Source organism: Mustela nivalis (assembly GCF_964662115.1).
Source record: "Mustela nivalis genome assembly, chromosome: 4".
NCBI classification, from domain to species: Eukaryota; Metazoa; Chordata; class Mammalia; order Carnivora; family Mustelidae; genus Mustela; species Mustela nivalis.
This window is the reverse complement of record NC_139023.1, coordinates 70,126,347-70,140,409: the sequence shown is the minus strand read 5'-3', so window position 1 is coordinate 70,140,409 and position 14,063 is coordinate 70,126,347. Positions and strand designations below refer to the sequence as shown.

Genomic DNA, 14,063 nt, shown 5'->3' with positions numbered 1-14,063 from the left:
TAGATCCCAATAAATAAAACTAACCAGAAATAAAAGGGCTAGGAAAAACAGTTTGAGAATAACCTCAGTTTCTACACTAAGAGACTGTTCCCTCTAGCCACAGTCCCGTGTGCCGTCAGGCTTCCCATCACAGAGGTGTTGTCAGGTTTCCTGTTTTCCTCAAACCTGCCGGTATCTTCCTCTACAGTGACCTGACAGCTTTCCCTCTCTTGGTCAGGAGCCCCCTGCTTCGGGATTGGATTGGACACATCTACTGAGTGCCTGCCATGGGCGCAACACTGTGAATCTGTTTTAGGCAAAAAACAGTTTCGAGATTACAAATTACACGGGTGCAGACCAGGATCCTGTATTTCAGTTCTGGATGTATGTTAGCGCACAAGTTATGCCTTTCCATTTGTCATCTGGGCTTCACGGAGATGTAGGAAGCACGTATCCACTTTCAAGAATAAGGAATCTCACAGATGACACATTTTCTCTTGAAAATGAAATAATATTTTATGGCAAGGAAGACGACCCGTATTTGGTTGGGTCTCTACAGGCGTGAGGACAGCTATGCCATCAGTGTTTTCAAACTGCTAGCAAAAGGTCTATCAGGCCTTCCAGTATACTTCACAGAGACAATGAGCAGTGAAGTGTCTAACGGTAAGCAAAGATGTCAATAAACAGAAAAATTACGGGATGATCTTGTACCTTTGAAAAGGGAACTTATCATTTGACCTGCGTCAGCCACTTACTCTTCTGGGCCATGACTCTCTCAAGTTAAAAATTAGAAGTTTATCAGGGGTAAAGATTCAATTACTTTTAAGGTTCTTCTCTCCCGAAAATGACTAGAAGTCTAGGTCTGTGCTCTTTGGTAGGGTAGCCATTAGCACCTGAAATGCAGCTAGTTCAAACGGAGATGTTCTATAAATATAAAACACACACCAGGTTTTGAGGAGTTAATACAAAAGAAAGAATGCAAAATATTTTGAGTATATGGGGTTAAATAAAATAGATCATTAAAATGAACTGAACCTATGTTTTTTACTGTGACAATAGAAAATCTGAAATTCCATATGTGACTTACATTATATTAATACTGGACAGCACTGCCCTAGACCTTCAAAATAAAGGGAGTGAATTTGTCTCTAAGAACTTTGAATTTTTTAAAAAATTTTATTTATTTATTTGACAGACAGAGATCACAAGTAGGCAGAGAGGCAGGCAGAGAGAAGAAGGGAAGCAGGCTTCCCACTAAGCAGAAAGCCCCATTGGGAGCTGGATCCCAGGACCCTGGGATCCTGACCTAAGCCAAAGGCAGAGGCTTAACCCACTGAGCCACCCAGGCGCCCCAGGACTTCGAATGTTTAAAGATCATTTTTTCAATGTTGAGGTCATTATGCTTCTAAAAGTCAAGTTTTCAAAGTCAAATTCTTATCCACTTAAGACTAATAAACTGTGTGGGGGCATAGTTGCTACCAAGTTCCTCTTGAAGTTACTGTCTGTTGAGGACCTCCGCAAGTTCTACAGTTATAACACTCCATATTCAGCCAGTATGGTAATGTCTCAACTATCCCATAAGAGATTATCAGGAAATACACCAAAATGTTAAGTATGGTTATTTCCAGGTGGGGTACTGAGTGATTTTTGCATTCATTTTTAATACTTTTCTTCATGTTTCAACCTTTCAACAATAAGGTTCATTAATTTCTTCATTAGAAAAAAAGGCTTATCTTTACATTTCACTCTAAATAATTTTACAAATTCTACAAATACCACAAATATGTAAAAAAAGAACTTATTAAAAGGCAATATTCCCAGTGGCTTTAATCTGCTTTTCTCCATTTCCAAATTTTCAGTAGTGAATAGGTTACTTCTATCAAGAGAAACAATACACCTTATTTTCACATCTTGATATCTACCCACTTTTTAAACCTTAAACCGAAGTTACTTTGCATGCTAGTTTTCTTAAAACTCCTGAAGCTTTTCTCTTTCCTCTATAAGACTTAAGAGCAGATACTTTAGGTGCGAGCTTCCATCTTGACGCTAATCCAGCTTTCTAATATTTTTATAACTGCAATCAACTAGAATGGGCGTCAGAATATATGTGGAGGATGGGGAAGAAATCCAGAAGATACTTGAATGTGCCACCACTTACAGGACGTTTAGGTTGGACCTTAAAAACACCCACCTGAAGGAATGCCATTTACATCTGAGTCCTGGGGCAACAGGGGAGAGAACCCTCCGGCATATAGCCGGGACCAGCTCATACAGCCACGTGCATGCTCTCTCTCAAGCACACACACACAAACACACACACACACACACACACACACACAGTGAGCAGGGTAGTGCCCTAGCCCAATCCCGCATGCCCTGCGGTTGCTTTTTTCACTTGCCCTTCCCTGGACTAGAACCAGCGCCCTACCTGCCTCAGGTACCATGGGGTATGACACACTGTCGTGTGTGAGCAGGCAAGACGCACAGCCAGAGGGGCCATCCGCCCCTGGAAAGCGATGGGCTTCTAAAGGTCTGTCAGGTATGACTGTTCAGCCTGGCAACATTGCACACTCAGTCCACTTGTTTTCTTCTTGAGGAAAAGTAGTCTTTTTCTAACTCCCATGTGGTGACAACCCTGTGGACCATGGAACTTCTAAGCAGAGCAGAACTTACTGTTAGTGGTAAAGATGACTTCTCCTTCCTGCGGGGTGGGATCTGTATCCGGGACCACCTGCAAGGCTCCCACTGTCCGGACGGCAGGGTCCAGGGTGACTGAACTTTCATTCACAGTGGTGTCGCTCGCGCCTGTGATCTGGTTGGTGGGTGGGCCTCCTAGAGATCCCTCGAAGTCGGTGGGCAAGTCATCTATGCAGTCGGCATTGGGCTAATATGAACAGAAAAGGATCTGCCCTTAGTGTTGGTCATCAAGTTAGAGATGAAATGTTCACAGCCTGTCTTTTGTCTCAATGGAAAACCAAGTCCTTTATGGTTCTCTTCCTGAATCACTTAAAAAATTTTTCCATTATAGTTTCTCTAATTAACTTGAAAACCACTTTCAGAGTTTCCTTTCCAAGGGTTCCACTTAGATTTAGAGAGAACATTTTAATTCCAGGAGAAGAAATATTCATATATTAATATAATGGAGGGGGACATGGCATTTATTTATAATGATAGTCCTTCCTTACATATAGTGTGTACTCCTCATATAGTGTGTAGTTGACAGCTGATAATTATCCCCAAAGACCCATGCATTGTTTGCAAATGCACTGATGACAGTAGAGTAGAGAAAAGGCACAGAATCTGACTCATGGTGAACTGTTTAGTAGAGAGACACACAAAGCCACAGGGTGAGGCTATTTTTGTTGTGGTGGTTAAACATGAGCCAAAAGCCAGCTGTAAAAAATAACCTATTTACTTACCATGCAAACTGATGATACGTTTGTCAAATCCTCTAAGTGAAAACTTTACTATCCTAAAATCAGGGTGATGCCCTCTAGCTTAACGATCCACTCACTGCAAGACTTCGTCTCCCTCCAGGGCCTCATCCTCAGATCTCTGACAGCCTCATTTGAAGAACAAACAAATGGGGAGCTTTCTGCTTTACAAGGCACCCTGTGTTGGCTAGCCTTGTTAGACTATTCTACCATGGGGCAAAATCTTACCCATTGCAAGTTTTTCTCTTTGGTCTTAGTTCTGTTATTTGAAATAGTATTGAATATATTTATATGTCTTCCACAAACAACTTTTAAGATGATTTTCAGTTGTTATGCCTCTTTCTAACCTCCAAAATTATTTTAAAAAGATGGTGTTGCAGAGTTACAGTGTTGAGATATATTAAGAATAGCTATGAATTAAATTTGGTTTTGCACTCATAATGGATGCAGATCAGGTCAGGCAGGATTAGGTGAGGAAAATTCTAGATTGGCACCGATTAAATTAACATCACAATGACTACACTGTGTGTGAAGTTCACCTGAAGGGAAAATCTATAACCCACGGACTCACTGGGAGCACAAAGCAAGGAGCCCAAAGTGGGGGACTCTTGTTCTAACTTTCTACTCTTATACCAGTCTCCCAAGCTGCATACCTGTGTTTCCAATAGTCAGCTGGAAATTTCCATCAACCTCATAAAACACTCAAATTCAGCTCATTTCACCTTCTTCATCTCTATGGGAAGTGAGCCAATTCATGGAAACTCAAATTATCCGAAGTCAGTTCATGGAATGACCAACCTACCATGTTTACTAAACGCAGAGATCGTAACACTGGGCACGTTATGAATTTTCTCTCTCCATTTCCAGCCTCCCTATTTCCTTACAGTTCCCTTCCTGGTATATTCCATTCTCTACTTTCTCACCAGAGCACTCTTTAAAAGACAAACAAACAGGGGTGCCTGGGTGGCTCAGTGGGTTAACCGCCTGCCTTTGGCTCAGGTCATGATCTCAGGGCTCTGCTCAGCAGGGAGCCTGCTTCCCCTCCCCTCATCTCTGCCTTTCCTTTTGCCTACTTGCGATCTCTGTCTGAGAGACGGAGATAAATAAATAAATAAATATCCCCAAATAAATACAATCTTAAAAAAAATGACATACAAACAAACAAAAAATGGGGCACCTGAGTGGCTCAGTGGGTTAAGCCTCTGCCTTCAGCTCAGGTCATGATTCCAGGGTCCTGGGATCTAGCCCTGCATTGGGCTCTCTGCTCAGCAAGGAACCTGCTTCCCTGCTCCCCCTGCCTGTCCTTCTGCCTACTTGTGATCTCTGTCTGTCAAATAAATAAAATCATTAAAAAAAAAAAAAAAAGACAAACAAACAAAAAATGGGGCACCTGAGTGGCTCAGTTGGTGAAGCCTCTGCCTTTGGCTCAGGTCATGATCCTGGAGTCCCAGGATCAAATCCCAAGATAGAGTCCCATGTTGGGCTCCCTGCTCAATGGGGAGTCTGCTTCTCCCTCTAACCCTCCCCCTTCATGCTTTCTCTCTCTCTCTTTCTCAAATAAATAAAGAAAATCTTAAAAAAAAAAAAAGTATGGTTCTTTTTTTCTCTTAAAGAATGAATTATAACGTCCTTACTGGGGCAAAACAGGGTCTCTACACCCTTACCCCAGCCAGCTTTTCTGACCTCCCCTCAGCTGTTGGAAACACAGACCATATATTCACTATCTCAGGGCTTTAGCTAATGCTCTGCTGAGCCCCCATCACCCCATCCCCTTTTCTTTCTCTAGGTCTCCAAATAACCATGGTGAATTCCTAACCATCCTTCAATTCCCAGGCCAAATGGCACCTTTCCAAGTGGCGTTCCCTTGCAGATAGCATCCTCCCTACTGTGATATTTTGTAGGCATTTATGGTTTATTTGTAACTGTGCTTGTCTTTGTCTCTCTCTACTAGTCCATAAGCTTTCTTTTCTGCCCAGTTTTATTCAGATCTAATTGACATGTAACACTGTGGTAGCTTAGACAACAGGATGATTTGATACACACATATACACTGGAAAATGATGAACACATAGGTTTAGTCAATATCCATTATCCCATATAGTTACGCGTTTGTTCTTGTAATGAGAAATTTTAAGATCTACACTCTTAGCAACTTTCAAATATACAATACAAGATTGTTACCATGCTGCACCTTACACCCCCAGGATTTATTTATCTTATAACTTGATCACCTTCACCCACCTCACCCCACCCCCACCACAACCTCTGGCCTCTGGCAACTACCAGTCTGTTCTCTGTTTCTATGAGCTCAGTTTTTAGATCCCACATATAAATGGGACATAAGCTTTTTAGAGTGAAGCCACTACATCATGTTGATCTTAAATTCCAAGCCCTCACATAGTGTCTGACAATTATTAGGTGCTCAGCAAATACCCATTTGAGTATTATATCAGAGTCTCAGTTTACTACTATGAGAAGCTGGGAATGTTAGTATCTGCCCTAGATCAATGAAGGGAAGATTTGAGAAAATGCTTTTAAAAACGATCAGGTTCTGTGCAGAGGTAAGGTATGCTGTTCAAGGGCAGCAGAATGTGTCACCCCAAATACACTGTTGGCATAAAGATTATTTTGAGTTAAACACAGTCGAGAAGAAGCAGATAAAGAAATGGTCTCTGTCCTCCCATCTGCCTAAAAGTAGGACACAAATTTGTAAAGATGGCGTTCTTCCTCGTACCAGGAAGAGAAGAACATTCTTATTACCAGAGTCTGAGAGTTGATGCCAAATGGGTCTGTAATAACATACCTCATTACCACGCTCTTATCTGCCATTATTTTCCCTCATATATGTACTTCCTCAGATTCTGCTGCCCTAGAAGCTCAAGGTCCCTTTCCTTTGTCTTATCACTTCTCTAAAAATTTGTTCTTTCATGAAGATGCTATGTCCAAGTTCTGACCGCCCCTTTGATTTACTCATCCCTACACACTCCTGTATGAACGGACAATGCACATGTGAGTAAATAAATGTCTGGTTGTTTTTCTCTTGAAAATCTTGTTTATTTGTTTATTACTTGTTTGTTTGTTTACATGACAGAGAGAGCAAGAGAGCACAGCAGGGGGAGCAGCAGGCAGAGGGAGACAGAGAAGCAGGCTCCTTGCAGAGGAAGGAGGCCAATGTGGGACTCGATCCCAGGACCCTGGGATCATGACCTGAGCTGAAGGCAGACGCTTAACCTACTGGGCCACCCAAGGGCCTCTTCTCGTGGTAATCTTTTTCTAGTCTCATTTATAGGACCCCAGCAGGAGAACCTAGGAGGGTAGAAGGAAAAACCATGTTCTTTTCTTCCCCTACAGTATATAAAAACCCTTAAAAGCAAAACTGATTGTGTGTGGGGTGTCAAGGAAGAAAAGATTTCATCAGGAGAATACTGTGCTGGTCGGTCTTTCATCCAAAGCATCTGGATGCAGTTGTAGATGTGGTAACAACTGACATATTTTTCAAAAAGTTGACTTCTCTTGTTGATATCGTTCATTTGTTTTATTCTTTTCTTTTCTTAAAAAAAGTTATTGATTTTGATGTAGAGTGTTCTCTTTTACTTTGTGGACTAGTAAGATCAGTATTATATCCTTAACAGAAGGGGAAAAGAGAAAGAGCTAATTAGCTCAGTGAGATTGTTAATGGTGGCACGTGTGAATAATTTAGCTTAGGTATAATATTTAATAGACCCCAATTTACATAAACTCACATTTTATGTCCACCCTAAGTAGTTCATCAAATAGATTTTGAAAAGAAACCCAATTTATAGATCTCTAAGAGAAATTACAGTCATATGTTTAGCAGAGATGTCAAATACCATCTGCGAATGAATACGATATAGGTCTTCAGATTCAGGTGACCATGGGGAAACACCTCAAATAAATCAATCTCTAAACAGTCAGGAACTTGGGAATACCCCAGCTACATGGAATTTCCATTTAATAACTATTATCCTATTCATGTCAGGACAAGAGTGATAGGAGAAGGTGTTTGCTGGGATACGAAAGGCCTGGGTGACACAGTACCTTGTAGGAGGACTCACTGAGACCTCTGTTCTGTCGTCTACAAAGACACATCTAGACCTGACAGGAGAGAAAGGAACATGAAGCACTGTTGTGTAGATAAAGGGGTGAAAACACTTCGGACAAGAAAGTCCGCTTGGGTGGCTTAGTGGGTTAAGTCTCTGCCTTCGGCTCACGTCATGATTTCAAGGTCCTGGGATCGAGCCCTGCACCGGGCTCTCTGCTCAGCAGGGAGGCTGCTCTCTGCCTACTTGTGATCTCTGTCTAATAAATAAATTAAATCTTAAAAAAGGAAAAAAAAGAAAAGAAAGGGCCCCCTGCCCCTTTAGTGTCAGTATTTTATTTCTTTCTCTCAAAGGTTTATTTATTTATTTGAGAGAGAGGAGAGACTGTGCACGCAGGGGGAGGGTCAGAGAGAAAGAGGGAGAATCCCAAGCAGAACTCGCAATGCAGGGTTCGATCTCACAACCCTGAGATCATGACCTGAGCTGAAATCAAGAGTAGGATGCGTAACTCACTGTGCCACCCAGGCGCCCCAGTATTTTGTTTCTCTTGGTAACATGTCATAAAGACAGATACCCACTGTAATGGGAACTTCATAATCAGCAGGCTTTCGTTCTTTAGCTCATTTGAGAGATATCCACTTACAAAATGAAAATGTCCCCAGGTTCCAGCTTTCAACTTACATGGACTTGCCTTATAGCACAGGTGCGTACAAGGATACTCAGTTAAAGTCCACCAAAACCAAAATCGAGCCCCAAAAAACCCTTACCACCTGTAACTGGACAGCTCCAGTTGGCCAAGATGACCACGGCGGCCTTGGTGAGCGGGCACTGTTCAAAGGAGGACCAGACTGAATTTCATAAATACGATTCTGTGACCAGCAGCCTTCAGACTCTGAAGGGCAATGAGGCCTCAAGACATGTATTGATCAACTTGGCCCATGAAAGGGCTACAGAGATAAGAACCAATAGGCACTAACTGTTAGAGACTGACAAGCTCTTGTCAATTTTCCTGAAGAATGGAATGAATATAAGCAATTTAGAAAACGTATGAAACCGTCTCTGTAAGCAGCATACAAAGGGTTTCAGTTAGCTATAGGAGGTATATACTAATTGAGAAGGCTGTGAGCTTGTCCAGTGACCGGGGAAGTTAAACGAATGCAATCAAACATCATCTTTTTGGAGTTTAGGCATGGCGCTGCTACCCAGGGGCGAAGTATAGAGTGGAACAACATTCCAAATTCGTCCCAGATCCCGACTTCAGTGTCATCCTCTAGGAAAAAAACAGAAAAGTCTTAGAGAGGTGAGAGGGTAGCCAGATGCCTTGGTGCTTCCTGAGAAGTAGCCCACAGGCTTTCTTCTTCCCAGAGGATGTTCTGTTCTCTAGGTCGAGCTCAGATACATGTCATGTTCCTGTCCAGCTCCCTGGTAAAATCCAAAAGATGCTACCCATGTTTATGTTTCTTAAGTCCAGTGTGCTAAATAACATCCCATCCTCCGTACTTGGTCAGCATGGAACCATGAACAAAAAAAACCTCCTAAAAGTGAAAATGTTATTGATTTTGGAAATAAGCCCAAAGGCCACCCAATACTTCTGTTTTAGAAACAGTATCTATTCTCAACTCCTTCTCAAGTACCTTCTGAAGAAGTCCTACCACCTCTGGCAAAGTCTGAAGTCAAACGCTATTTAGTACAAAACTTAACTACCAGGAGCGGTTTGGTTTCATCGTCCTGACCAAGAAGCACTGGGATAGACATTCAGGAGCTTCGAGAACATCCTGAGGAATAGGAACTGGGTCAGATAATGTGACTCTCTCTTTCATTGTTAAGTATTCTACAGATGTTGGAGACTAAACACACACACACACACACACACACACACACATGCAAGCACACACGTATATACATTTCCTGGCTCCCCCGTATGAATCTGCTGCAGCTAGCAATGTGAGAAGTGCAAACCCTGAGTTCAATTTTCTAAGCTCCCAATGTCTGGTAGAGAGGTTGGGTGCTTGGTAATATTTCACGTCCGCTGTAATTGACTTTCACCTTGAACGCATTATGCATTTGCAACTCTGGTCTGAAAATTTAATGCATTGGCTTTCAAAATCTAGCTCAAAGCCACAGTCATATGAGTTGATTTGTGTTTGGTGTACCAGCCATGAAAAATAGCACACAGCTGGCATGGACGCAGCTGCTACCGGGTAGAAAATTCAGCCAATGCCTGACCTCCGAGTCTTCAGGTGTGCCCTCTCCAACAGAGCCACTCTGATAGTCCTAGGATAATTAGCCCTTAGGCATTAAAGGGATCCTTTGATATCTGATCCTTTCTTCTTCAGTGCTATCTTGGGACCCTTAACATTCTCTTTATTTTCTGCCATTAGTGGTGAGAAGTGACAAGAGAAAGGCTGCGGCAGAGCAGAGGGGATGGGGAGGAGGTTGGCCTCCGTATCCTGTTTGTCTAGCTGCTTTTAGACAGTGCCAGCATTTTTTTTCACATCTCTGTGCAGCCCTCGGATATGGTGGCCTGGCTTGCTTCCTGTCCTCACCGCAGCAGCTGGTGTCTCACTAGCCATCAACTGTGGCTTTGCTTGAATATGGTCCTGGGAAAGTCCTTCCCCGGAGCAGCGAGCCAACCAGCTGGTGGGGTTCTCCTTGCGCTGGGGGAGAGACTACATTTTATAAACACATAACTGAGGGCACAAATGGGATGGTAGCTGGCTCCGTCTTCCTGTTCACTCAAGGTCTCTGTAGAGACCTGAGATGAGCAGAGGCTCTGCGCCAGGTTCCCAGTGGCTGACTTTCCCTCCCTTTGTTCAGAAGAGTTCCTTTCCCGGGAAAGCTAGGCACTTCGGACTTTTCCAGAGAAGGGCAGCCTCAGAAAGTCGGCATGCAGAAGCCCTTGCAGACAATGCTGTGAGTAATGCCACAGGAGGGCAAGCTCTGGGCACCAGGACCATCCTGCCTCTGCTGGGTCCTGCCTGCACTCACACCCAGAGCCCAGGGGAGAAGCCTACGCGCTGCAGAAGCAGCATCTTGAGTCACAGGCGGGGAAGTGGTGAGAGGGTCGTGGTGTTCTCCGACTGAGAGAAAGTGAGAGGACAGATGTTTTCAGACATGGGCGTTCTCTTGGGGGCTCATCAGATGACACCTCCCGCTGTGCCGAGGAGGGGTCAGAGAAAATCCGGGTGTGTGGTTTTCTCCCTGCTTTGGGGGTAATGCAGAAAGACACACATCACGATGGTGTAGGCTGGGCTGTGCTTACCGGGATCCCTAGGGCTTTAAGAATGTTCATCTTGCACATGGGACAGGTGCGATGGTCTAGAAGCCAGGGGTCAACGCAGGACTTGTGGAAAAGATGCCTGCAATGAGAACCACACATCTTAGAGCGGCGGCGACTGCGGAGGGGACCTAGTCCACCACAGCCCAGAGACTCGTCCAAGGTTACTCGACTGCGCAGAGACGACCTAGTCCACCACAGCCCAGGGACTCATCCAAGGTCACTCGACTGCGCAGAGACGACCTAGTCCACCACAGCCCAGAGACTCGTCCAAGGTCACTTGATGTGCAGAGGCAGAGCCGAGACTCAAACCTCCATCTCCTGGCTCCGTGGGCCTGGGAGCTGCCTCTCATACCCGGTTGCTGATACAGTCAGACTTTGTCTGGATCCCAGGACTGTCCTCTGGGATTCACAATGGAGTCTTCCAAGTTTCAGAAAATGTAGAGAATGGAGACACAGAGAGATTTTGCTCTTTCTCAGTAGGAAGAAGGCTTAGTGGGAAAGAATGGAAGCAGGGAGGCCTGCCCGGACCATTTGAGGCTAGACCTTGAGAGAGAGAGAAAGATTACCTGCAACTAAATCCAAAGTTTCTCTTTTTCACAGTCAGAAGACAACTGCAAAATAAAGCCTTGTTTCCATTAATATTTGGGCTGTCACACAGAAGGGCAGCAGAGCTCCTGGAAGCATTTCATAACACAGATGACATTTTACGTTGTGATGACTGCTGGCTGCCGAAGCAGAAGCCGGGCTGAACCGTCCTGTACCCTTTACTGTTTGTACAGCTGACGCACTCATCGCCCCTGCCGTCCCCATGCTCCAGGCCCGTGAGCCTTCCCTGCATACCAGCAGAAGTGGGGCGCTTAGGACGGGCAAGAGGGGGGCCTCCTAACTGACCTTTCACTCAACTTGGCTCTCTAGGGGCCCAAGAGATCAGCGGGGACTTCTCGAGTCAGAAGCTTTTCTTCTCACTCGCAAGACTCCGGGCCACCAGCAGAAGCAGACAGAACTTCCTGCCTGGGGCAAGATGAGAGCGAATGGTCTGCCTGAAGTAGGAGGGCTTCGCAGGAAATTCCGTCCACCCTGACCGCATCCTCAGTGCAGCACCGTTCCTGGAATATGTTTACTCTCTCTCTCACCTTCGTCTTCTTCCTTTCTAACAGTTCTAACTTTTCTTTGTGTTAGAGGGCTTTCTGCTCAGATGCTTCAAAGGGACCCCTAAATGAGGGAAGAAGGTGGGAAGGGCCAGCTTTTAAATGGAAATTGAGAAGAAACCCACGTGCTGAGGCTGGAGTTGGAGGTAGGCTGGATAAGAGTAGGTTGGGGATTAGAACAGGAGAGTAGCAACTTGCACAGATCATCATGTTCCCAGATGATCGCTTGGAATGCCTGCAGATTTATTCTTTGGTAGATACGTATCACACTCATTCGTTCCTCTATCCATCCGTTCATCCAACAAGTAATAAAGGCCAAGGATCGTGCTCAACTCTGGGAATGAACATGGTAGCGATTTGGCTCCTTTCCCTTCAGGAGTGTAACAAGAGGAGCAGATGCTAATAAAATAATAGAAATAAGCTACTTAATGACAACCGTGCTAAGTATCCCATTAGAAGAACATGGAGTTTGGGGAGGCTTCTAACTGGGAGATCTATCCCGTTGGGGTACTCAGGATAGACCTTCCCCATGAAGAGCCAAAGCCAAAACACTTGAGGGCTACATGGACACTATCTGCATGAAAGGGAGGGGAGAGGAAGGAGGGTGTTCTAGGCAGAACAATGGACTGGCACGAGAGCCCTGAGATGGGCACTGGCAGGAGTGAGGGAGAGACTAAAGAGGGATGAAGCCACCTTCTCCACCCCCCTCCCCAACAGCGGTACGGACCTCCCCATGTTCAGGCTCTGCTCTCAGGGAACAAGTTCTGAATCTCAACTTGCTCACCAACTGGCATTCCTTTGGGGAAAAAAGCCGAACATCATGATCCTTCTGACTGTTCCGGGGAGTCAGCCTCTCTGCGTCCCCCGCACATGTGCTGGCACCAGAACAACAGGAGGGCCAGTCACTAGTAGCTGTCTGAGCTTCAGTAAGTCTCTTATTATCCCCAAGCTGCAGGTACCCCTGGAGATACAGCTACCCAGGCAGAGATGTCTTCCTAGAGTCTCCCCCGCAAAAGCTGACTCTTGAACACCTTGAGTCATTCCTCCCTGCGAACTTGTCATTCTGACATCTCTGTGATGCTAAGTTTTGTGGGTCAGCTCGGCTAGGCTCTAGTGCCCAGTCATTCAGTGAAACCCTAATCTAGGGGAATGTCATAGATCTAGTTAACACCTACAATCGGTTTACTTTAAATGAAGGAGATTATCCCAAATAGTCTAGGTGGGCCTTATCCAATCAGTTAAAGGTCATAAGAATAAAACTGAGGTTTCCTCAGGAAGCAGAAATTCTGCCTCCAGTCAGCAGCATCAGATCCTGCTCGAGCTTCTAAACTGTAGGCCTGCCCTACAGATTCCTGACTTGCCAGCCCCATGATCATGTAAGCCAATTTCTTGAAAAATCGATGCCTTGAAAACTCTCTCTATATATACCTATGATATGTAATATAGTGAGATCAGTGGGATTCTTTGGAGAACACTGACCAGTACATCCTCCAATGAGAATATAAGGTCCCTGAGAGAAAAATCTTCATTTGCCTAATTCACTATTGCATCCCCAGAACCTAAAATAGTTCCTGGCACAAAGATAATACTCAAGAAATATTTGCTATATGGATGGATACTTATCCAAAGACCTGGTCCCCCTCACCGCCTATGCACGGTCATCAAGCCACGTGGCCTCCCTCGAGCAGAATCTCTTCCACACGCCCAGCTTCCCGTCTATTCTCAACGCTTCTCCTTCACTCCTCATTTTGTTGATGGTCTTTATTATTAAAATAACATTGCCACTACTCTCCATGCCACAAGCTTTTCCTGTTCTTTTCATCCCACTCATCCTTGCCAGATTTATCTTCCTAAAATACAGCACTAGCTGCGTCACCCGCTTGTTCCGTTCTGTTCTGTGCTAGGAGCTGGGTACAAAGATGAATAAGACAAGGGCCCTCCACCAGTGCAGGAGCCCAGGGCTTCGACGGGTCCCTGTGAACTGCAACAGAAAGGCCACTGAAAAGCCACACCCCTGGATCCACTGCTTTCTGGCTCTTTGGTCTTGGGCAGGTCTTAATATCCCCAAGACTCAGCTGCTCACCTGTGACATTTTCTTCAAAGCGTGGAGTTTGCGAGTGAATAAGTCCGTGTGAGTGTGTGTGTGTGTGTGTGTGTGTGT

At 44.7% G+C, this 14,063-nt stretch overlaps 1 protein-coding gene across 1 annotated transcript in view; it reads right to left on the bottom strand.

The window, feature by feature from the left end:
* Positions 1-14,063, bottom strand: part of RNF150 (ring finger protein 150) — a 255,102-nt gene that overhangs the window by 39,941 nt on the left and 201,098 nt on the right. The window contains exons 5-6 of the mRNA XM_082728470.1: positions 10,737-10,833; positions 2,653-2,863 (exon numbers count right to left, since the gene is read on the bottom strand). Coding sequence (XP_082584596.1) covers positions 2,653-2,863; positions 10,737-10,833 — 308 coding nt within the window. The remainder of the gene's footprint in view (positions 1-2,652; positions 2,864-10,736; positions 10,834-14,063) is intronic.